The sequence below is a fragment of the Cnephaeus nilssonii genome, assembly GCF_951640355.1.
Source record: "Cnephaeus nilssonii genome assembly, chromosome: 13".
Taxonomy (NCBI): domain Eukaryota; kingdom Metazoa; phylum Chordata; class Mammalia; order Chiroptera; family Vespertilionidae; genus Cnephaeus; species Cnephaeus nilssonii.
The window spans coordinates 21,318,839-21,340,711 of NC_137084.1; the positions used below are offsets into that span (position 1 = coordinate 21,318,839).

General features: G+C 46.5%; 2 protein-coding genes across 2 annotated transcripts in view; one reads left to right on the plus strand and one right to left on the minus strand.

Moving 5' to 3' along the window:
- The window catches only part of LOC307109381 (uncharacterized protein), a gene marked incomplete at its 3' end in the record, with an annotated part of 87,631 nt that extends 85,586 nt beyond the window's left edge, over window positions 1-2,045 (plus strand). Inside the window, exon 3 of the mRNA XM_079788059.1 lies at window positions 1,661-2,045. Coding sequence (XP_079644185.1) covers window positions 1,661-2,045 — 385 coding nt within the window. The remainder of the gene's footprint in view (window positions 1-1,660) is intronic.
- A 5,563-nt stretch (window positions 2,046-7,608) lies between these two features.
- On the minus strand, window positions 7,609-21,668 carry RCN1 (reticulocalbin 1). Its single transcript, XM_079787730.1, has 6 exons — window positions 21,174-21,668; window positions 15,805-15,998; window positions 14,639-14,817; window positions 12,925-12,985; window positions 9,866-10,065; window positions 7,609-8,771 (listed from the first exon to the last, which is right to left on the minus strand). The coding sequence occupies exons 1-6, from the start codon at window positions 21,425-21,427 to the stop codon at window positions 8,664-8,666; spliced, it is 996 nt and encodes a 331-aa protein (XP_079643856.1). The 5' UTR covers window positions 21,428-21,668; the 3' UTR covers window positions 7,609-8,663.
- Window positions 21,669-21,873: the final 205 nt, after the last annotated feature.

The following is a 21,873-nucleotide window of genomic DNA, read 5'->3' on the forward strand; positions in this document are numbered from 1 at the left end:
TCCTCAGGTGTTCAGGAGGAAGGCCCCCAGGGAGGGCGGCCAGAGCAGGATCCTTGTGGGCACAAGAAGGATCTGGGTTTATCAGCCTGCTCATCTCTCCAGTGCTTTTTAAAAAATGAAATTCAGCCAGGCTGGTGAGGCTCAGTGGTTGAGTGTTGACCTATGAACCGGAAGGTTGCGGTTTGATTCCAGGTCAGGGCGCATGCTCCAGTCGTGGGCTCAATCCCCAGTGGGGGTCGTGCAGGAGGCAGCCAATCAATGATTCTCATCATTGATGTTTCTAACTTTCTCTCCTTTCTTCTCTGAAGTCAATAAAAATACTTTTAAAACTGAGATCCATATTCAGACAGTTTTAAAAATAACATTTCTCTTCTATGAAGACAAAAGTTATCCCAAATTCCACTGCTAGATAATTGAAACCATTTTGGAATCTATCCTTTCAAAGTTTTTTCTGGACAATGAGTACATAAACAAACATGTTCTTGTAAAACCAGTGAGATCGAATGGCGCGTACCGTTCTATAACCCGATCCTTTTCACTCAGCAGCTTTCCGTGTCAGTAAATGAACGCATCTAATGTCAAGGTGGGTGACCTCGGTGGACACCCAGGTGGCTGGCCTCAGGCACGTTCGGTGCTCTCCCTGGGCTGAGACAAGCTTGTGTCTGTCTCCTCGCTGTGAACAGTGACTCAGTGAACAGCTCCATAGTCAAACCTTTACACGATTGTTCCCTTACAGTGAATTCTCACATCCAGTCTTAATTTTCTCAAGAAAAAAAGACAAGACAATGTGATTAAAATGTTTAAATCAGAAGTGGCCTCTTTGGCGAGGAGGGGAGAAGCTGTATCTCGGCCTTACACTTTTCATCTTCGATTCTGTTCAACCTCCAAATTGATCTCAAGTGCAACCTCATTTCTAGTCAACGAACTTAAGAAATAAACAAAAGCCCTAACCGGTTTCGCTCAGTGGATAGAGCGTCGGCTTGCGGACTAAAGGGTCCCAGTTCGATTCCGGTCAAGGGCATGTACCTTGGTTGTGGGCATATCCCCATTTGGGGGATGTGCAGGAGGCAGCTGATCGATGTTTCTCTCTCATCGATGTTTCTAACTCTCTATCCCTCTCCCTTCCTCTCTGTAAAAAATCAATAAAATATATGTTTTTTAAAAAGAAATAAACAAGACCTGGTACCTGTCCTTAAAGAGATTACATAGTGAAGATAAGAGACAATTATATCTAATAAATGAATTTTTTTCCCCTCTCATTGAACACAAAAGTATCTGGCTTTTTCTCTCATTTAACACAAAAGTACTTGGCTTTTCATGATAAGAAGCAAGGGCAAGATGAACATAATAGTATTAATCATAACCAATGTTTGTTAGAACGTGCTATGTCTAGGAACTGTTTATATATTAAATGTTGTACTGAATTATATTCATTATTTAATTCTCACAGTCTCTGAGGTAGTACCACGGTATGGACATTATATTGTTGTGGAATTGAGGGAAAAGGAAGTTGAGTAACTTGCCCAAGGTAACTCAGCTAGTGCGTGTCTGGGATTTGATTCCGGGCCCTTTGAAGTCAGTGCTGCTGAAACGCACTGTCACTGGGCTGGGGGAGCGCGCCCTGCTGACCCGGAATAAGCATTGTGATTGAACCTTCTAGGTACTGCGGCCTGAAAACCCGCTTGCAGACGTCCCCCTTGGTGGGGTTCATGGTGACCAATCAGTGCACCTTCCACGCACCGGTCGGCTTCCCGCAGGTCCCGGTGGCTGCTCTGGCCGTGGAGAAAGTGGGCCACTCCAGTGTGCACTACCGCCTTGCTCTGTTTCCACCCAAGCCCGCCCGGGAGCCGCCCACAGCAGACCACTGTGACCTCGCTGACGGCCTTTTCTTTGGCCACCCCAAGCTGGCGCAGTTTGACACTTTGGCCTGTACCACCGGTTCCTCGGTCCACGTTTTTGTGAATCCAGCCACCAGCAAGCCCACGGGCCTCCCAGAAGACTTCAGGAGGGGCCTCCTGAGGCTGAGGAGGCTGGCTTCCGTGTGAAGTGTCTGTACGTGGAATTGTGCCCGTCAAAGAATAAAGTTGAGATTATTCTCCAAATGATTTCCTTTCATTCCTTAGCATATATATTTTTTTTTACCCTCAGAATCACTGTCCATTTCTTAAAAGTTTTTATAACAGTCATCTCACTCCATTGATGAAGTCTCTCCTTGCAGCAGGCCCAGAACTAAATGCTCACAACCACCCAACAAGGCAGGGACTGCTCTTACCTCCTTTTTCAGGAGAGGGAAAAGAGATTTGCAGAGTGGAAGTCAACTGGCCTGAAGACATTCAGCTAGTGAGTCCCTTGGACTCAAAAGTCCACCTGGAGGTCCTCTCTATGTGCATCGTAATCTCCAACATCTGAGCAGCAGGGACCACACTTCCGGTGGTTTGTGATCACTCATCTGATAGGATTTGTTCATGTCCTCAGCTTCTTATAGTTAACACATGAATTCTTTTTTTAAATGATGTGATCTTTTTAAAAAAAACACACACCTTTCTTTTATGTATTTAAAACAGCAGGCACACCTTTGACAATTTTCTGATAAATCGAAAACCTCCTTCAGTCACTTATGCCATGCACTGAAGTTTGAAAGTAGGGACAATTAAATGGAATCTTTGATGCTGAAACACACAAGGACCCTACTTTGGTGTCATAATCATAAAGTGTTACTATTTCTCGAGTGCTGACTACACCCAGTGCTTTACAGTCATTCGTTACCTTAGGTCATCCTTATGTTGCCATTTTTCAGATGAGAACATTGAGGCTTTAAAGAGAACTGCGGGAGTTGGGGGAGGAGTTCTAGTCACCTCTGTCTCAGTCCTGTGACAAGGAAACGTGCAGGTTTAATGGCTCTGGGCCCCAGTTTCCTCCTCTGCAAACATGATTCTGGGTGACCTTTTTCAGTTGGATCCATGAGTGTTTTTTGAACACCCGGAGATTCTTGATCTGCTTTTTCTGAATTCAGTTCCAAATCCTGCCTCAAATAAACAGCCTTAGAATACAGTCTCCAAGATAAAAACAATGTTAAATGCTATTCCCTTGTCATTTAATCAATTCAACTTCACCTAGTAATGGGTCGATTTTGAGGTTTTAAAACCACTTCACACAATAATTCTGGGACTCAGAAAGACTATTAACCAGCAGCCTAATGTTTGTTGGTATTGATTTGTCTGACCTCTGGCATTTGACCTGCTCAAAAATATTACTAGGGAGAACTCCTTTAATTTGTGTCTCATGTTTCGGTTCTCAAAGTTCTTGCACGGGCACGACCTCACCTCATCTTTGTAGCTACTCCGAGAGGTGTCCCCATTTCCAGTCAGAACAGGCTCTTCTGCAGGAAGGTGACCTGTCAAGGTCACAGAGCCCCGGGGAGGCAGAACTAGAACTTACATCCAGCCGGGCTATAGGACCCGTCTTTCCATGCCACCAACTCTCCATCTCATCCCAGTGGTCCTGAGTTTTCAAATTACAACATGCACTGCCATGAATTTTTAAAATTATAGTAACACTAGCAGTGGTTTCACCAAGAGGTTCTTAAATTGGAGGCAACATCGTAGAGTAATTAAGAGGGTGGGATCCTCCTGGATCTGCCATTTCTAAATAGGGGAACCACAGGTTCCAGTTTGCCCAGGACAGGGCTGCTTGTCCCAGTGTGATGGCAGGCTCACTCCTAATACCGTGGGTCCCGGGGTTAGAGTAAAAATGGAAAAAGGTCTATGGGCCACTCCACCATATTTCTTCCTGCCAAGGGGCTCCGTGTGTGTGTGTGTGTGTGTGTGTGTGTGTGTGTGTGTGTGTGTGAACACCCCAACCTGCATGTTCAAACTGAGTCCACCAGCTGCCCCTGGGGTCCTTTGGGCCTAGGTGTGTGCACATCTGTGGCTTTGTCTGCATTTTGGAAAATCCACCAGGGAGGCGCACACACAGGCTCTGGAAGACGCTTGGGGTTATTTTGGCAGGGAGTTCTGGGTGCTGCAGGGACCTGGAGCATGACCTAGAGGCAAAGGCCCTGGCTCTGAATGATCTGAATGAGCAAATCCCTTTGGCCCACACACTCCTCAACCCATGAGGGAGATTCCAGCCAGAGGAGGTGCAGGGTGGGTCTCTGAATCCCAAGGTGGGCAAGGCAGGTTGGCCCGGATTTGGGGAGGTACTGATTGAGACTGTGCCCCTTCACTGGCAAGGATATTGTGGTCTGGACAATCAATTATATAGTCACCTAATTTGAGTTGTGTAACTTTGGGCATTATTTCCCTTTATAGTACTCTTACTGTAAAATGGTGAAAATAGTACAGTTATCACTGTTTACCAGGAATAACATTTTTGTTACACCAAGGTTTTCACCCTACCCCTCTGAGCAACAGCAGGATGCACTCCCTGCTCCCTTGAAGTCAGAGGCAGCCACGTGGCTTGCTTTGACCAATGGAAATGAGCATGGGGGGACCAGAGTCGCTTTCAGGAGTGACTAATTTGGTTGCCTGACTTGATTCTCCAGGGGACACGGGTGGATGTGGAGACACACAGAAGAGCCCCGTGGACCAGAACCACAGCAGACTTTGCAAAAGCAGAAATTAAACCTCTGCTGCTTTAAACCACTGAAACGGCAGAGTTATCTGTTACCGCAGCACAAGCCAGCTTACCCTCTTTTTTACAAGTACCAACTTCATAGGCCTGTTGTGAAGGTTACATGAGAAATGTATGTGAGTACCTGGCATGGTGCCTGGTGCACAGCTATTTGTATTTTTCAGAAAAGAAATGCTCGCAACTACACAAGTTTCAAGGTAGAAAAGTATTTCATTTCGTGTGCTTCTGTGGGGAATCAGACAGTTTTCTATTTGATGAGGAAAATTAGAGGTATTTGCAGCTCATAGAATGGTGGGTATCCCCAGCCCTGGACCCCAGAACTGACCAGAATTAAGAGTGTTGATAGACTCTGAATATATCTCCAAGTTCATGTAAATCTTATTACTCTAAGTACTGATGACACAGTCTTTCCACTTCTCAGTTTTTTAATACTTCCGTGTGAGCCACAGCAGTGAGCATGATGGCACTTAATGCTTTTTAGTGGGAAATTCTAACACTATAAACCCAGTTTTAAGACTACAGAGAGCGCTAAATCTAGGTGCACGTACTAGGGAGAAGCCAGGTTTTATTAGAAAGCTGGCAAAATGAATCTAGAGAAACTTTAAAAAACCCCAGCCGGCCATTCACTACTTCACGATGTTTTAGAGCCGAGCTAACAAGTAGCCACGTGCCTGCTGTTTGCTGGGCACTTCTGAGCAGGTATGATTCGTGCCATTGTTAACAAGAAACAGCTATGATAATCCAAGAGGGTGAAGAAAACCTGCAGGTGTCGCTGACTTTCTAACTACATTTTCGTTACACTCGAATTCATTCAAAAACCTACATTAAGAGACACGAGGTACAAAATGTGTTCATGTTTTGCTTGGACAGATTTTGGCTCCTAGCAATTAATGCTTTCAGTCCCATTAAGCAGATAAATAATGCTTTGTGACATTACAGTATTTCTCATTACAGATCGATTTTGTAGCATTTGCTCATAATCAGACTTGAAATGTTACCTAGAAACAAAATATGTTTTCCCTGAAACAGTCAGACCCTATTAGAAATCTAAGGCTTTACAAATCACCATGCTAACAGCTATGTCCCCTAGCTAAGGTTTTCTTTCCTTAAATAGTGTTAAATTCAGCCCCAGAAGCCCTGGTTTCTTTGAGGGTTCTCTTCTCATGTGCACTGACTTGAAAGGAAAAACTTGGTGCTCAAACTATATTTAACATCTTACTGTGTATAACTTAATAAATCAACTGATATTCCCTTTCGGGGGAAAAATAATGTTAGCACCTTTTTAAAGTGTTATGCTTGTAATTAGGTTACACAGAATTTCTAATATTTTGTTTAAAGGCAGGTTTTTATTGCTTTAAAAAAATGTCAGCCTGTTTCTAGGTAGGAGGAGCTATTTTCATTTCCTGACTGTGTAATCATGTACCGTGGGAGAGCAAAGAAATAAAGAAAACCTATGCCAGATTTGGAGATTTGGAGCAGTGAAACTTAGTGCTAAACACCTACAAGAAGAGACATGAGGTACAAAATGTGTTCATGCTTTGCTTGGACAGATTTTGGCTCCTAGCAATTAATGCTTTCAGTCCCATTAAGCATATAAATAATGCTTTGTGACATTACAGTATTTCTCATTACAGAGATCTTGAAGACAGGAACATCTGGATTTGAATTTTGTCCCTGCCATCTAATCACTGTGGAATCTTGGACAAAATTACTTATATTCTCATTCAGCACATGTTCACTGTTTTTTATATTTTTTTCAGAAAAATTTTCCCCCCTGATGTATATTATCTGATTAAAGCTCACAACCTCTCATTCTTCAGCAAATAATTGAAATACTTATTGTAGGCTGGGCTCTCATGTTTTAAATTCCTGGAAATAGGAGTAAATAAGATGGAGTAGACTCTATTGGTCTGTCAAAGCACATAATTCTAGCTTGGGGAAGATGAACAATATACAAACAAGATAATGTCAAGTGGTATAGTTGGCTGAATGGTGGTCCCCAAGACATATCTACCTCCTAACCTGGAACTTGTGAATATGAGCTTACTTGTGAAGATGAACATATATCCCTGTCGTTAAGTGGTGCATGGTCTTCGCAGCTGTAACTAAGTTAAGGATCTCAGGATGAGGAGAGAGAGGAAGAAAGGCAGGAGGGATTCTCCCCTAGAGTCTCCTTGATTTCACTCTGGCTTCTAGAACTGAGCGTAAGCTTCTTTTGTTGTCTATTAACTATTCACTTTGTGTAATTTGTACAGCAGCCCAAATATCAATGGAAATCTGTATCAAAAAAATAAACCAGAAATGATAGGGATTTGAGTGGGTACTAGTCATGCACTGCATAACAACGGTCAGTGATGGACCCCATACAGGACGATGGTGTACCAGTTAGCCTAGGAGTGTAGGAGGGTAGACCATCTAGGTCTGTATAAATGCACTCTGGTGGTGACACAACCAAAGAGCCTAAGAACACACTTCTCAGAACATATCCCTGTTATTCAGTGGCACATGACTATACTATAAATGGTGGAGTCTGGAAGGCTCTATTGAGGAAGTACTGAGTTACCAGAGAATGTGAGAGATGGTGTTTTGAATCTGAGGGGTCAGCAAGTGTGAAGGGTCCAACCTAGGAGTGAACTTGGTGTGTTCAAGGACCAGAAAGTCAGTGGGCCAGCAATAGGAAGTAAATGGGAGAGTGAAAAGATGGTGCTGATGACACAGCAAGGGACCAACTCAGAGGGCTTGGTGAGAAGTCTGGATATTCTTCCAGTTGAGACCTATCTCAGAAAGATCTTACTGTTAAAATGGCCTACAGATTCCCTAACTAGCATAGAGAAAGAAGGAAGTACCCATTTATTAAATCAGTAAATACAAGGATATTCTGAACATTCTAGTATGGATCTAAACCCTTTATAATTTTACTCATGTTACCCCATCCTATTTAATTCTCTGTGAATAATGGCACAGTACACCACAGGACACAGTAGAAAATCCTCAGGGGGATCTTTTATTTCATTCACTTCCTACTTATAAGGTAGCATTTCAACCTGTAAACGTTGTTTCCTCCAGTTCAGCCAATGGCTTGGAACATCACCTTTTCCTAATTCCACGGTATAAGTGGTCCCCTGGCAGGTCCGAGGGTCGTGGAATCACTGGGTCTGGGTTCCAGCCCCCCACCAGGCAGGCTTCCCTGGGATCCCCTCCTTCATTCCTATCCATGATCAGCAAGGAAATGGATCATATTTCTATTCACTTTTTCAAAGATCGGACCTACCTCATTTATGTCAAGATAATCTTCTCAAGTATAATAACGTGTTTACCATTTTCCTATAGTTCGCCAAATGCCTGACATTCATCTTTTCCCTACCTCTAAAATTCCTTCCTTTTTCACATTATCTTTCTTCATTGATTCTTATGGTAAAAATAAAAAACAAAGATGTAGATTTGTTGTGCACATTATCAGTTTCATACAGAAAAATGCACAGAGGTTTTATACTCCACTTACAGTAACAGCTCAGAGTACAAAGTCAAGAAGGAAGAATCTGAAGTATTAGACTTGTTCTGAAATAAGCCCACATAGGGTGACACTACTATAACTTTATCAGAATTTTCCCTCACCAATTTTTCAATGTGGCAAATATAAACATTTCAGTTAAAATACATAGCAGTCACTCCATATACTGCTCCCCAACCCACCCAACTTCTCAGTAACAGGGCTTTTTCTAATCTTATTTCCCTTTAAATTTAATGAAAAAAGCTAAAAAGTCATGTTTTTGTAATGTATCCCGCCCCCCCCCCCCAAAAAAAATATTGTGGTTTACAAAGATTTTAATGTGTTTGTAGAGACAGCTTATTGAAGGAAAAGAAATGACTATTTCCCAGTAAATATTGAGTGAAAACCAATTTTAACCCCAATCTGAGGTTATAAACTGCTCTTTCAGGGACACAACTGCTATAAATTAGACAACTGTAGCAACCATCCAAGACAATAAAAGAAAGCCCATGACAGTCTGTCACGTTATGGTGCGTGTGTATCAAAGTTCATCATGATTTTTTGTGAGGTCTTCTCCATAATTGGTAGCTTGGCTTCCAACAAACATGTTCCAGTTCTCCAATATCTCCTCTTTCGTTAGCTTTTCATCCTGCGGGAGAGAGGAAAGAGCTGTGTTATCGAAGTTCTAGTAACTGAATAGCATGAAGCTCTATGTTAGTTCACTGATTTGCAAAATTTGAAACCCTACACTTAATAATTAAGAAGCTGCTAGGTACCTCTTTCATCTACCGTTGCTGTACTGTGAAACCCCAAGCGGGAACAGCCTCCTGCTGTAAATGCTGTGCAAAAATATATTAGGTAAGGCCCCGAGGAATTCAGAAGCTCGACCAACTGTGTCTACAAGCAGTGTTGGCATTCCCAAAAAGGGCCCTGAAGAAGTCCACTTGCCTTTCATGGCCTGACTGCAACACACAATTGTCTCCTAAGAGCTTGGAGCAGTGATCAAAGTGGAAAAAGGCAGGTCTTTCTAAATCTAGCTTACTTATTTATGTGGATATGTATCAATAGATATTGAAGTGCTGGGCACAGAGCTAGAAGTGTGAGGTTGCCTGAGGATGCCTTATGTTTTAATGGGCTGGACTTTCTTGTGCCTGACACATCATGAATGTTGGATAAATATCTGCTGACTGAATGAAAGGATGAACAAAGTTGTCTTAAGGCAGTGGTCGGCAAACTGCGGCTCGCGAGCTGCGGTTTGCCGCTCTGTTGACTAATGAGTTTGCAGACCACTGGGATAGGGGCTTAATCACAAGGAACAACAACAGCCTGGAATTATTGGAATCGAGAGTCTAGGTCAATGGTCGGCAAACTCATTAGTCAACAGAGCGGCAAACCGCGGCTCGCGAGCCGCAGTTTGCCGACCACTGTCTTAAGGCAATGCAGGGTGTGCCTCTTAAATCCATGCCCTGCCCACAGCAAACAAAGTTCTGCAATTCCAGGAAATAGGAGTGAATGTAAGTCTGTGGCCCATAGCAGACTCTCCAGGAATGTCGTGACCTAATGAACTCACTGTGGATTATCATGGTATTGGGTCAAGTTTACAGGTCTCTGGCGTAGGGCAAGAATGAGAAATGTCAATAAGGCACAGCGGCACAGGCCAATGCTATCACAAAGAAGCAAACAGAACCAATCTTATGTAAACTGTCTCCCTTCAAAGACTGATCCCAGAAGAATGTGAAATACCCTGTTTTTGTCCGACTCATACACCAGGTGTCTGGCCTCAGCCTGTGCGTGGTCATAGTCTTGGGGGAGGATCCAGTGGCGAATCTCATCTTTGTCCAACTTCCCATCCTTGTTCAGGTCTCTGAATTCAGTAAACTGCTCCCGTTCTGACAAAACCCAGTCTGGCTCAGGGCCACTCTCCTCGTGGGAAAACATATCCGCTGGAAAGGAAGGTTGATCTTGGTTAGGAAGACAGCTGGGAAGGTACATCAAAGAAAACCTGACCTCCTGAGTTTTTGGAAGGACAATGACCCATCTAGAGACCTAACCCAAACATCTGGTGGGCAGTTTTTTGAGAATAATTTTTCAATGATTTATCCATTATGAAAGTCGCTTGGTGGAATAAAAAGAAAGAACTGAGCTTAGGAGCCAGAAGATAAAAGATGACTCAGTTCAGTGACTAGGATTAAGTTACCCAATTCAATGGCTGAATCTTAAATTGCCTTGTCTGTAAAACAGAGATAATAATTTACAAATGACAGGGTTATTATGAAGGCCAAGTGGGACACTTTCTATGAAAGCCCTCTACGACCCAAACTGGCACTCTACAGGTGAAAACTCATAATCACCATCAAGCACCTTCTTTGGTCCGGATACTTTATAATGTACTTTACATACACAACAATCCTATGAAGCAGGTCTTGTTCTAATTTCCATTTTATAGATGAAAACACTGAGGCCACAGCTTATGAGCTTGAGGTTGCATAGAAACATAGGCTTTATCCACCATGTTCATTCCTATTGTCGTTTACATAGTTTCCAAAGGGTTTTCACGTATATCATTTTATTTCATTTTTATACAAAATGGCAAAAGGAGAAAAAGGCGAAGTTTTATGCACTGTTTGCTAAATCACTGAGATTATCTTAGAAAAGAGAGATACCCTGTGGGCAGTTTCTCTTTTTATATATATATATATATATATATATATATATATATATATATATATATATATTTTATTGATCTTTTACAGAGAGGAAGAGAGAGGGATAGAGAGTTAGAAACATCGATGAGAGAGAAACATCAATCAGCTGCCTCTTGCACACCCCCTACTGGGGATGTGCCCGCAACTAAGGTACATGCCCTTGACCGGAATCGAACCTGGGACCTTTCAGTCCGCAGGCCGACGCTCTATCCACTGAACCAAACCGGTTTTGGCGGCAGTTTCTCTTTAATGGAAACACAGCTTGGAAATGTCAAGTGGTACAGGGAGCGGGCGGCGAAGGTAAAAGAGAGGTAAGACCCTTGGTTCTGCTACCAGGTAGAACCACACCTGACATCCGCACAGCGTTTTTGAGAAATGGCTATCACATACGTTAGCTACCTTGAGCTCCATCCAGTCCTGGAAGCATGGGTGCTGTGTATTCCCATTTTACAGACGAGGAAACTGAGGCTTACAGTGATTGCATGACTCCCCTGGGGTCACAGAATTAGTAAGTGGAGAAGCCAGGACTCCTCATTCCACTGCGCTCTTCCCATTACACACCACCACTGGGTTGGCACTCACTCCCTCCTGAAGAGAAGTCACTTGCTGGACAAGTCCATGCAACAGGCCTTTCTGACTGCAAATTGCTCAGAATTTGATTTTCAGGCACAATGCCCCCATCTGCCTCTCTGATCAGTGTAAAGAATGCAATGTTGGTTTTAGGCAGAGCCACTAAAGGAGTTTTGCCTCTGACGTCGCACTGTTTCAATGCGGAGTTCAGGAAAGCTGGGAAGAGCACACACCCTTAATCAAAAGTGCTGCATGGTTTTAGTCAGCCAGCCTTTTCTGTCAGTCTAATTCCATCCCCACCGTCAAGGCGTCTGCGGCTCTGAACCTTCCCTCAGACGTGCACCAAGCAAGAGGAAGGCTCTGCTCTTGCACTGATGAGGGGCTCTCAGCATCTGTTATTCTACAAAATTAGTGCCACCACTCACTTTAAGGACTGTGGCGAGGGCTACCTGTCAGTTACACCACAGACTGACAGAGAACAGCGTTACGTTCCTGGGATCAATTCCTAACGACCAGAAGCAATTCTGCCCTTCATTACTGAAGGCACTTGTTCTTGGGTAAGGGGTGGCCAAGTCACACAACCACAGGCCAAAGACCGATGGCAACTTGGGCTCTGGTTTTACACTGAAAGGTAATTAACTGCTTCTAATCAATATGTGTATAAGAATTACATTGATCCCAGCCCTCGAATGATTTACCAGCTTTACCTTATTGAGATTTGGGAAAAGAGGAGGTATCATGAGAAGGCAGCCATGCGCCGAAGCACTGAAGTAGCAGCTGATGAGGATCAAATAGAAATTTCCATGTTGCCTGCTCCAGTCCTTTATGCTTGGAGGGCTATGGGGCTGCCGGGAAGGGCTCTAACCAGCAACAGTGGGTTCTGACCCAGCTACAATAATTTGAGTCTCATTCAGGCAGTGCCCAGTTACCTGAAAATGCACTTCTTGACATTGCTCACGTGGAGCCCTTCAGAACAAAATGCTAGCTATGGCCCTCCCAATGAAAGGATCAAAAACAAAACAGCTATATTATGGGGCAATTATGCACTTTGCAAAAGGACTTCCCTGTAAGAAGGAATGCTTTTCTGCAGACAGCCTGGGCATATAAGTAGCTCTGTTGATCATAGCTGTGTCTACTTAGAGCTTCTAGGCCTTGCTGACCCAGTCTGATTGCAGTTTTTCCACTGAGACTGTCTAGTCTACACTCACTGTAAACCTGTGGCATCTCCAATCGCATTTCGCAAAGGTGAAACTACACAGTGTGAAGGGCACCTCTGAGAGCTGTGGGGCCAACTGCTGGCCATCCTACAGGTAGGGGCCGGCCTCTGGTCTCTTCTCCACTTAATGAGGTCTAATAACTCCTCCCTGACATTGCACCACTAGGGATGGTGTCAAAGCCCCTCACAAGGGTGACACCTACAGACTTGTGGCGGTTGCTAACAGAGATGTCTGGAGAAAGTAGCCAGACACGCGGCTGGAGGAACATTGCCCAGCTGGAACAGCGGAGCAGGACCCAAGCTGCACTCACCGATATACTCATCCTGGTCCACAAACCCATCCCCGTTCTTGTCGATGTCCTCCAGAGTTTCCTGGGAAGCAAACAGAAAACAGAATGCAAGGTGGCTCTGCGCTCTCAGTTAAGTCTTAGAGTTCTGACTACTGTCCTCCTTCGTCTGGCTTTTATGGTTGAACACTTGGTGACTTTGGGCTGGTCTCCTTACCTCCCACGCACTAATTTCTTATCTGTAAAAACAGGCGATGGTTTCCATCCTTCCTCCCCACTCCCACAGTTTTCACAGAACACTCTCTTCAAATGAAAGTATACGTGGAAGTCCAGAGATGCCCTGGTTATATGCCAGCCCAACCACTTCCGCCATCCAGCCAAATCATCCCCGGGGGCACCTGGGAGGACCCCGCTTGAGAGCCACTGGACCAGATGGTCAGAGATAGATTCCAGGGCTAACAGGACAATGAACACCGGGGTGGTGTCAGAAAAATATGCAACAGCGGGCAATTAAGAAATAAAAGTCTATCTGACTTTTGGGTGTATTATGCTCTTGTATTTAGCATATTTGACTTCCTAATTAGGCATTTTGCCATGGGAAGTATTTAAATGCGTTTAATGTCCATTGTCTCAGCAACTCAAAGGCACATAATCCACTTGCGGCTAATTCTTCATCTTCATCGTCCTCTGGCAAATCAGCTATCACTAAGTGGATGTTGGGCAGGAAAAAGAAATGATTCTTAGAGCCATTGCTCAGTCCTTAGGTCATGAGGATGAAGCAGGAGGCAAGAGTGGGCCCAACCACCAACTGCATAACTAAAATAGCCCCGAGCTGGTTATAAACAAAAGCTTCAGCCACTTGTTTCCCAGCACCGCGGCAGCTGGAACTGGCTCAGGATATCTGACCAGGAAGCAGGTGACAGCATTATATCATTGTTGTGGAAAATTAAGACTTTTGGGACTCCACAAAACACTATGGAAAGCCACCACACTCAGAGGCCTTGCAAGCCCAGCTGACCCTCAAAGCCTACAGGCTCTTATCTATTCACCCTCTGAAGACCCGAGTTAAGGGGCGAGTCCTTTCCAGCCGTGGTTTTCACTTTACGATTCTGTACGGTTTAACAATCCAATGTATTCCATTTCAGAGTCTTATTTTAGTTCCCTCAAAGCTGAAAATGGACAGAGACTAGCTAGTTTCCTTATCAAACCCATTTGCTCTTTTTGAGCCCATATGTAAACCATTTCCCAGCCTTATCACATCCAGGAGGAGCCGGAAGAATGTAAAAGGAATGGGTGTGTCATTTCCTGGTCAGAGCAGTTAGGTAGACTACCTTCTCCTCATTTCCTCTTGTCTACCAGCTGGCAGCTACCAGGATGACCTTGAGGCCACAGGATGGTGATGTATAAGATGGAAGCAGGCTGGCTGCCTGAGAGCCCTTAGAGGAGAACTGCCCAGAAAACCTACCTGACTGGGACCATCTGCCCTGTAGTGGTATAAGCAAGAAATAAGCTTTGATTGTGATAAATGGCTATGATTGGGGGCTATTTGTTACAGCACCTAGCCTGCCCTGACTCATTTACTGAGTGGACAGGTATTCCAATGCACTCCACTTCAGGGTCCTTCTCCAAGTCCCCTCAAGAGGAAGAACATTCTCTCTTTGGAAGACAAAACAAGACAAGATCTTGGTGTAGCATTTGCTCTGGTCTTTTCCCAGCCCAGGCTCTTCTTTTATCTTACCAAAACCACAATTTCTTTCATATGCTCAAACTCCTCAGGGTGCAGAAAGGCGGTGAACTCCTCCCGAGTGGCTGTCTGGTCACCATTGAGGTCTGCAGCTTTGAACCTTCTCTCGTCACGTGGCAGCATCTTTTTAAAGGTGTGATGATCTGAAGAATCCTGAAACTCTGCGGGGTTTCCTGCAGGATGTGCACACAAACGTTTCAACTGGGCTGCTAGGGAAGGCATTTCCTGCCAGATCGCTGGTCCTTCATGCCCAAAGAATTACACATGGGACTACAGATCCTGACCCCTCGAGTTCTCTGGCACCGTTTATTTCAGAATGCCTCTAGTATCTGCCCCCTCTAACCACCCCATAATACAGCCCCACTGGGCATAGTAAGGGCATTCTAGTAGTGGTTAAGAGCACAGGCTTTCGCCCATACTAAAGCCATACTTCTCTTTGCTGAACCCTGCTTTCATCATATCATTCTTCGCTCCAGAACATGCAGAGGCTCCCTGGTACCACATTGTGTCTAAATGCTTCTGCCTGGCTTTCAAGATCTCCCTTAATCTGTCTGTGAACGCGTAGACCTGTCCCCTCACTGCCTACCACACACCTAGCGGGTCTGCACCCTGTGCTTTGCACACACCCTTCCATCATTCCCCAAACGGGTGTGTCTCATATCCAAACCCCGCCCACTGCTAAGTGCATCCCTGTACCTTTGCCCTTCCAGCTGACCCACCTCCCCACCCCTCTCTCTCCAAATACAAATCCATTCTTCAAGGCCCAGCTCCCCAGCCACCCTCTACCAGAAGTCTTCCCCGATAGCTCCAGCCCACTTGCTATTTGAAATCGGCAGCACTGTGAACTGTACGGCAGGCACGCTTCCTCTCTGCTTTGTTCTGAGTGTACCCTCGAGGTCGTAGCTCAGGGAGGGTGGCAACCTAAGTCACTTTTCACTAGACCCTGGGCCCCTGCCACTACTCACCACCTAGGATCTCATTCAGAGTAAGCAACCAAGTGTATTCTTAGTAAGCACAGCAGGATGTTACACAAGCAGGTTCTACTTAGGAGGTTGTGACATCCCCCGAAGGGGGCGGATATGATGAGGGAGTAGAGAGTCTCCGAGAGAAGCTTGTTATGTGGGCCCCAGCTGTGAAATCTCTCCTGCAGCACCTCTTACCTAGGTAGTAACCATAGGTGGCTTGTTTATATTCTTCCCAGGAAATTTTATCGTCTTTGTCCCGATCATAATCCTTCCACACTTTAGCAACATTATCATAGATGTATCTTTTCTGCACCCGTTTGATCCAGGTTTTCAGCTCCTCAGTGGTGACAAAGCCGTCCCCATCACTGTCAATGCGATCGACAATCTTCCTGACGTTAAAAAAACAAGGCTATTATCAAGACTTGCATGATCCTGATCCAGAGAAAGATCAAACACCTGCACAGAATCTAAAATGCATAGACACAAGCGCAATGATCCGATGGTGCTGGAAAGGATCTTCAAGTTCATCTCTTCCAAGAATGACATGCCTTCCCCCCACCCAGTGCCACTGGCAGACACTACTAGTGGGTCATGCCCCTTTGTCCTAATAAACCTAGATGTGGCCTCAGAATCCTTCTCAACACAGTGCTCTGCAGATAGGCATGACCGATTGATTAGTGTTGATTTGTAAGGTGAAACCTAGCAGTCTTCCCTGATGTAGTCCTTAGAATAATGGAAACTGAGGCTGAGAGAACTTGAATTATTTTCCAAGATCACACAGCTGGTATTTGGTACAATGGGTTAAGAAGTGACTCTAAAAAAATTGAACTAGTGTTTGGCGTACCTCAGTGGAGTCCAGTGGGAAATTGCTAGAACCTGGGCCAGCTGTGGAACAGGAGATACCAGTGGGCATAGGGGTCTTGAAGAGCAGGGGGTTCAGGATCCTGAAGCTGCTTAGCTGCTCAATTTTCTTGAATAGGTTTCATTGATGTCAAGGCTCTTTCATCCCCAACATTTTATGCTTGACAATTTGTGTTAATAAAAAGCAAGGGGTCCTGAGACAAGGAGAACTTGGTTCAATCTAAAAAAATGGAAAATTCTATGTAAACCAACAGATAAGTGAGTTCTTGTGGTTGTTGTTGTTGTTTTTTAAACTCACCACTTTGTACCCAAACACTTGACACTTGAAACCAAGTGCCAGAAGCCAATTCCAGCATGTCAGCAAGGGCTGAATCATCTGGGATGGCTGAAAGGCATTTCCCCAAACCTGAAAGGGATGCATAAATTGATTGCTTGCTGCCAGACAGCTCAGGGCATCTTAATCTACATGTTATTGCCTCATACTGGCCAAACACCTGAACAGCCATAGGCTATTCCCCAATCTGACAATGGGTCTGTACCTAACCCTACCCTTTGATGTATATATCTCCACCTCCTCTTAGGACAATTTGTGTTAATAAAAAGCAAGGGGTCCTGAGACAAGGAGAACTTGGTTTCTTCAGCCAAGAGTCTCTGACTCCCTATATGCCTTTCAAAATTGTTTCATCTCTGGACTCTTTATTAATTTATGCACAGCCCCTTCTCCAGATTTCAGAACCCTTCTAGATGCTAGATCAAGACCACTGGCGTTAGCCAAGAGACCAGACTTGGTTGGACAAGCATAAAATGTTGGGGATGAAAGAGCCTTGACATCAATGAAACCTATTCAAGAAACTTAAGCAGCTTCAGGATCCTGAACCCCCTGCTCTTCAAGACCCCTATGCCCACTGGTATCTCCTGTTCCACAGCTGGCCCAGGTTCTAGCAATTTCCCACTGGACTCCACTGAGGTACGCCAAACACTAGTTCAAAGCAAAGTTCAGGCTAGAATTCACCAGTGTCCATCTCTAGGCCAAAGGGTCCAAGCTAGGGACTCCATCCCTGTAGGAAACTTCAAAGATACCCACAAGTTATTCCTCATGTTTAAAAAACTTTTACTTTGATAGTCCACTTATTGGGAGGAGGTCATACAGGTTGATTAGGGATTTGTTTCTTTGCTTTGGGTTGGAATTCTATCAACTCTTGTAAAATTTTCTTACTGTGAACAGCAGTTTTGATTGGCAGTTTCTCTTTTGATTAATTAGATATGGGAAATGAATTCATTAGAACTTAAGTCTCCATCTCCCACCTGGTATCCGGGGAGCCAGAGCTCCTTTCTCGGGGAGGTGTAAGCATTATTAACAGCTTTAATGGGTCCTTTCATTTGCAATAGTAACTTCTCCATATTGAAAGACAAAGCCTCAGGTATCTCCAGGCTTCCTTCCAGGAGACCACAGCCAGACACAGCAGAATTCTTTCAACACTGCAGTGTTAAACCTACCTACTATGTGCCAGGCACTGCTCCAACCCTGGGACACAGAGGTGACATGCCCATCTATTATCCAAAGCTGGCTGAGGAACAGAATCTCAGACCAGCAGAGACCTAATGTCAGATTGTGAATAACCTTTCTTTGTGGAAAAGACAGCATCTAATTGATGCCAAATAACATGGGATTGGCATGGGATGTAGTCAGCCTGACACCTAGAACTTAATGAATATCTGTTGGAAGAATAAATATGATCTTAATCTCTCGTAAAAAAAATATCTCAGGAGTGAGATACTGGGAAAGGCAGCTATGATGTAGACAAAGCCAATCCCTGGATCTTACCTAGTCCTGTGTGATAGGCAAATGTCTTGATTCTCTGAGTCTCAGTTTTTCCAACTGCAAATTGGAATACCTACTTCACCAGGAATGTGGTGAGGAATTAAGGAAAGAAAATGTGCCTTCCCACTAAGGACAATAAACAGGTGGATGGAAAACTCAACAAACACCTAGCAGGTATCAGAAATGAACAAAGCCGCCAGGCCGAGCCGAGGGCAACCTGGAGATCCCCTGCCAACTGCCAACAAGGGTGCCCCAGCTGCCCCAGACAGTGGCTGCCGTATGGGAATGATGGCCTGTGGGAGTCAAAGGGAAACCAGAAATTGAGGTCTATAGGTAAAATCACCCGATTTTAAAAGCTGACAATTGATTTCCATTTCTTCTGTTTGTCACAGCAGGCAGCCTACAGGTTCCCACTTTGCAGCCCTCTGGCCTACGTGTCTCCAGGGACCATAGAGCTGGCACATTTTCAGGATCAGGGCAGGAGGTGGTGACAAAGTTGCCCAGATTCAGCCATGCTCCTCCCTGACGTGGAGGGGACTGTTGCACCAGGAGCTATGTACAGAGAGGCGGCTTTTCATGCTCAATCACCCCATACCGCTTGCACCCATCATTTCCCACCCTACGCCTCCCCCGCTTCTGGCCTGGATTTACCTTACAAGTGAGTGGTATGTCCATTACCATCCAGTGGCCCAGGCCAGAGACCCGGATGTCATCTGTGAGTCCCTGCTCCCTCTCTCTCCACCCCCGCGCTGAGTCAAGAGCGAGAACTGCCAGTGCTCCCTCCCACATGCTCCTGGGTTCACCTCTCCTGCCCTCTGGACCAGCGTGCCTGGTTCAGGTGCTCATGGCCATGACCCTTCACTGGTCTCCCCATCATGCCTCAGTTACTAGTATGTTCTCCTCCCTATTGCCAGTCTGACTTTCCTAACAAGAATTCGGGTGAAGACATTTCAACCACATACAGGATAACATCTAATCTCCACCTCGGAGGTCCCTCCTGCTCTGTTCTTGGTTCCCCCTCCACTCTCACTTCCCACTTCTTCTGCCCTGTCCCTTTATTGTCCTAATAGCTCTCATCCTCCAGATGCCAAACAAAGTCCGGGACACAGTCCGCCTGACACATAGTAGAACCTGTTTCAAAACCTTTAGAAGTGGATTGTTCTCTCTTCAGAAAATGCCTTTCTCTGGTGGGGTGCCAGGCAACCTCTCTGAGTCATCACACAAACTGATCCATCCCTAAACCCCCTAGCCTCTCTCTCCAACCTCAACCCTTAAGGGGCTCCTCCTGGGTGTGCTCACCTTCGTTTTTATGTGCCTTCACAGCAATTATAGCAGAACCTGCTTCTGTCTCATCTGATTTTAAGAAGTTTGAGGCCTAGAGCACACACAGGTTTTCTCTCTGCACCTGCCAGGTACCTAACATGGTAGCTGGCACACAGTGGCCATTCAAATGTTTGTTGCATGAATAAACGAATGAAGTTAAGGTGTTCATACAAGGGTCAAAGGCAGACCAACTCCATCAGCCCTTGCCCTCACCACCAGGTGTACTCTTCACGATGAAGGCATTAAAAACTGGAAGCTGTAGGACTGCAAACTACAAAGTTCTCTTTGCCAAACCCTAACCCCCGCCTTCATTGGCAGTAATGCAAATGGGGGCCACTCAGGGCTCCAGAATAAATCAGTTTTCAAGTGCCTCAAAGCAATACAATGGACTAAACTCATCAATGGCCCCCATTGTTAAGTCCCAAACAAGAAGAGAAAGTACTTCTCTGCAAAATAAAAGGTGATTGTTTGAAGGTGACTTTGAAATTCAAAGATCTTTTTATCAGAGTAGGCAGATGGTGCACCTACACAATAGGTATAATTTAGCCTTATATCCCAACCAATCCCACTTGCCTTTGGTGGCCTCCATCAACACAGGGATAGCTGTGTTCTTTCTCATTTAGGACTTGAAGATCTCCACCCCCAGGAACCAGGTTCCAGGAGGCCTGGTGCCCAGGAGGCAGGGCTCCGGGGACCCTCCCCAGCCCATCCTCCGTCAGTCTGGCTATTGATTCCAGATAGCTTTGCACAATGCCCCAGTGTCTCCCCAGGGAACCTGCAGAGGGTGCATTGAGATGTCACAAAGTTTTGTTTCCCTGGCCTGGTTCCCCTGACTCAACTGCTTTCAACAGTGAAGTTTACAATCCACCACACCACCCTCCCGCTTTTTCCCCTCAGCTGCCAAAGGTCTGGGTGCCTCTGCAGACATCTGCTGGGAACACGGGGACCAGTTTCCAAATGCCCCTCCCTTCTTAACAACAGGATTTTGATATCCCTACATCAGAGTTATGCGGGGATGAGGCAGAAGGCAAGAACACCTCAGCCCCAGTCCTGGGACACAGGCCAGGACTCAAGCCTCTCCTCTGCTCATCCTTGAGACCTGCTTAGAAGTATCTCAAGCGCTCCTCTTCGGGAGTGAGGGTGGGGGAGAGGGGTTGTGGAGAAACTGGGAGGGTGGGGAAGAACTCCTTCACCAAAAGGCCACAGTGGACAAACTCTTCTTTTGTACACTCTCTACCCTTCCTTCTGATGCAACCACGGGGAGGGGCGGGCCCTCGCGCCGTCCTGGCTCCCGCGGCTGCTGCCACGTTCTCGCCTCCCCGCGGGGAGCCACCGCGGCCCGGGCGTGGGCGGGGTGGGGGTGGCGATCTCCACCGCGTGGGTCCCGGAGCCGGCGGGCAAATTTCGCCAGCACCGCCGCCGCGGCCGCTGGACCCCGCCCTCGGACCCGCGCGCCGATTTCTCTTTCGATTTGCGGCTCGAGTTCCGCGTGGCTCCCGCCCGGATGGCCCTGCGAGCACCTGCAACGCCCCCGAACGCAGCCCGGGCCGCGGCTCACCCCAGCCTCTCCTTGCTCTCCTCCGAGGTGAGCTGGTCGAAGGTCTTGGAGTCCTCCTTGCCCAGGAAGGCCTCGTGGTCGTACTGGAAGCTCTGGTTGTCCTCGGGCGGCCGCTCGCCTAGCTCCGAGTCGGGCCGCACCACGCGCTCCTTGCGCACCGTGGGCTTGGCCCGCAGCGCCCGGGGAGCCAGCGCCAGCGCCAGCAGCAGCGCCAGGGCCAGTGCCAGGCAGCGGCCGCGGCTACCCCGCGCCATCGGGAGGAGAGAGCGGCCCGCAGGGAGGCACCGAGCGAGCGACGAGAGAAGCGGCTGGTGAAATGGGGGCTGGGGCCGGCGGGGGGAGGGGACGGGCCGCCCCTCGGTCAGTTCCCGCCCCGCGCCGGAGCGGAGGGGCGCGCCCGGCCGCGGACGGGGAAGCTTCGGGCGGGCGGCGCGCTCACGGGCCCATTGGCCGCCGGGTTGCGGGGGGGAGGCCGGGCCGCCGAGCCACGTCGCCAGCCGGGGTGGTGGGCGCGGGCTCGGGTTTCGCCTCGGCCCCTCCCCGCGATCTCAGCGCTGGGGGCGGGCCCAGGCACACAGTGCTCCAGACTGGAGGGCTCCTGGGAAGACTGGGAAGAAGTTCTTTGTCAAGCAACAGATGTTCAGAATAAAATTCCCTTTCTCTCCTTCCAGTTCCGGAGGACTGAAAGGAGGGAGGCACT

What these genes read in the sequence shown, in the direction of transcription:
- RCN1 (XM_079787730.1), bottom strand. Translation starts at nt 21,427, where the DNA reads ATGGCGCGGGGTAGCCGCGGCCGCTGCCTGGCACTGGCCCTGGCGCTG. An exon ending in GAGAGCAAGGAGAGGCTGGG is followed by an intron (nt 15,999 to 21,173) that starts GTGAGCCGCGGC and finishes TTTTAACGTCAG; the next exon opens with GAAGATTGTCGATCGCATTG. An exon ending in TGAAAGAAATTGTGGTTTTG is followed by an intron (nt 12,986 to 14,638) that starts GTAAGATAAAAG and finishes TTTGCTTCCCAG; the next exon opens with GAAACTCTGGAGGACATCGA.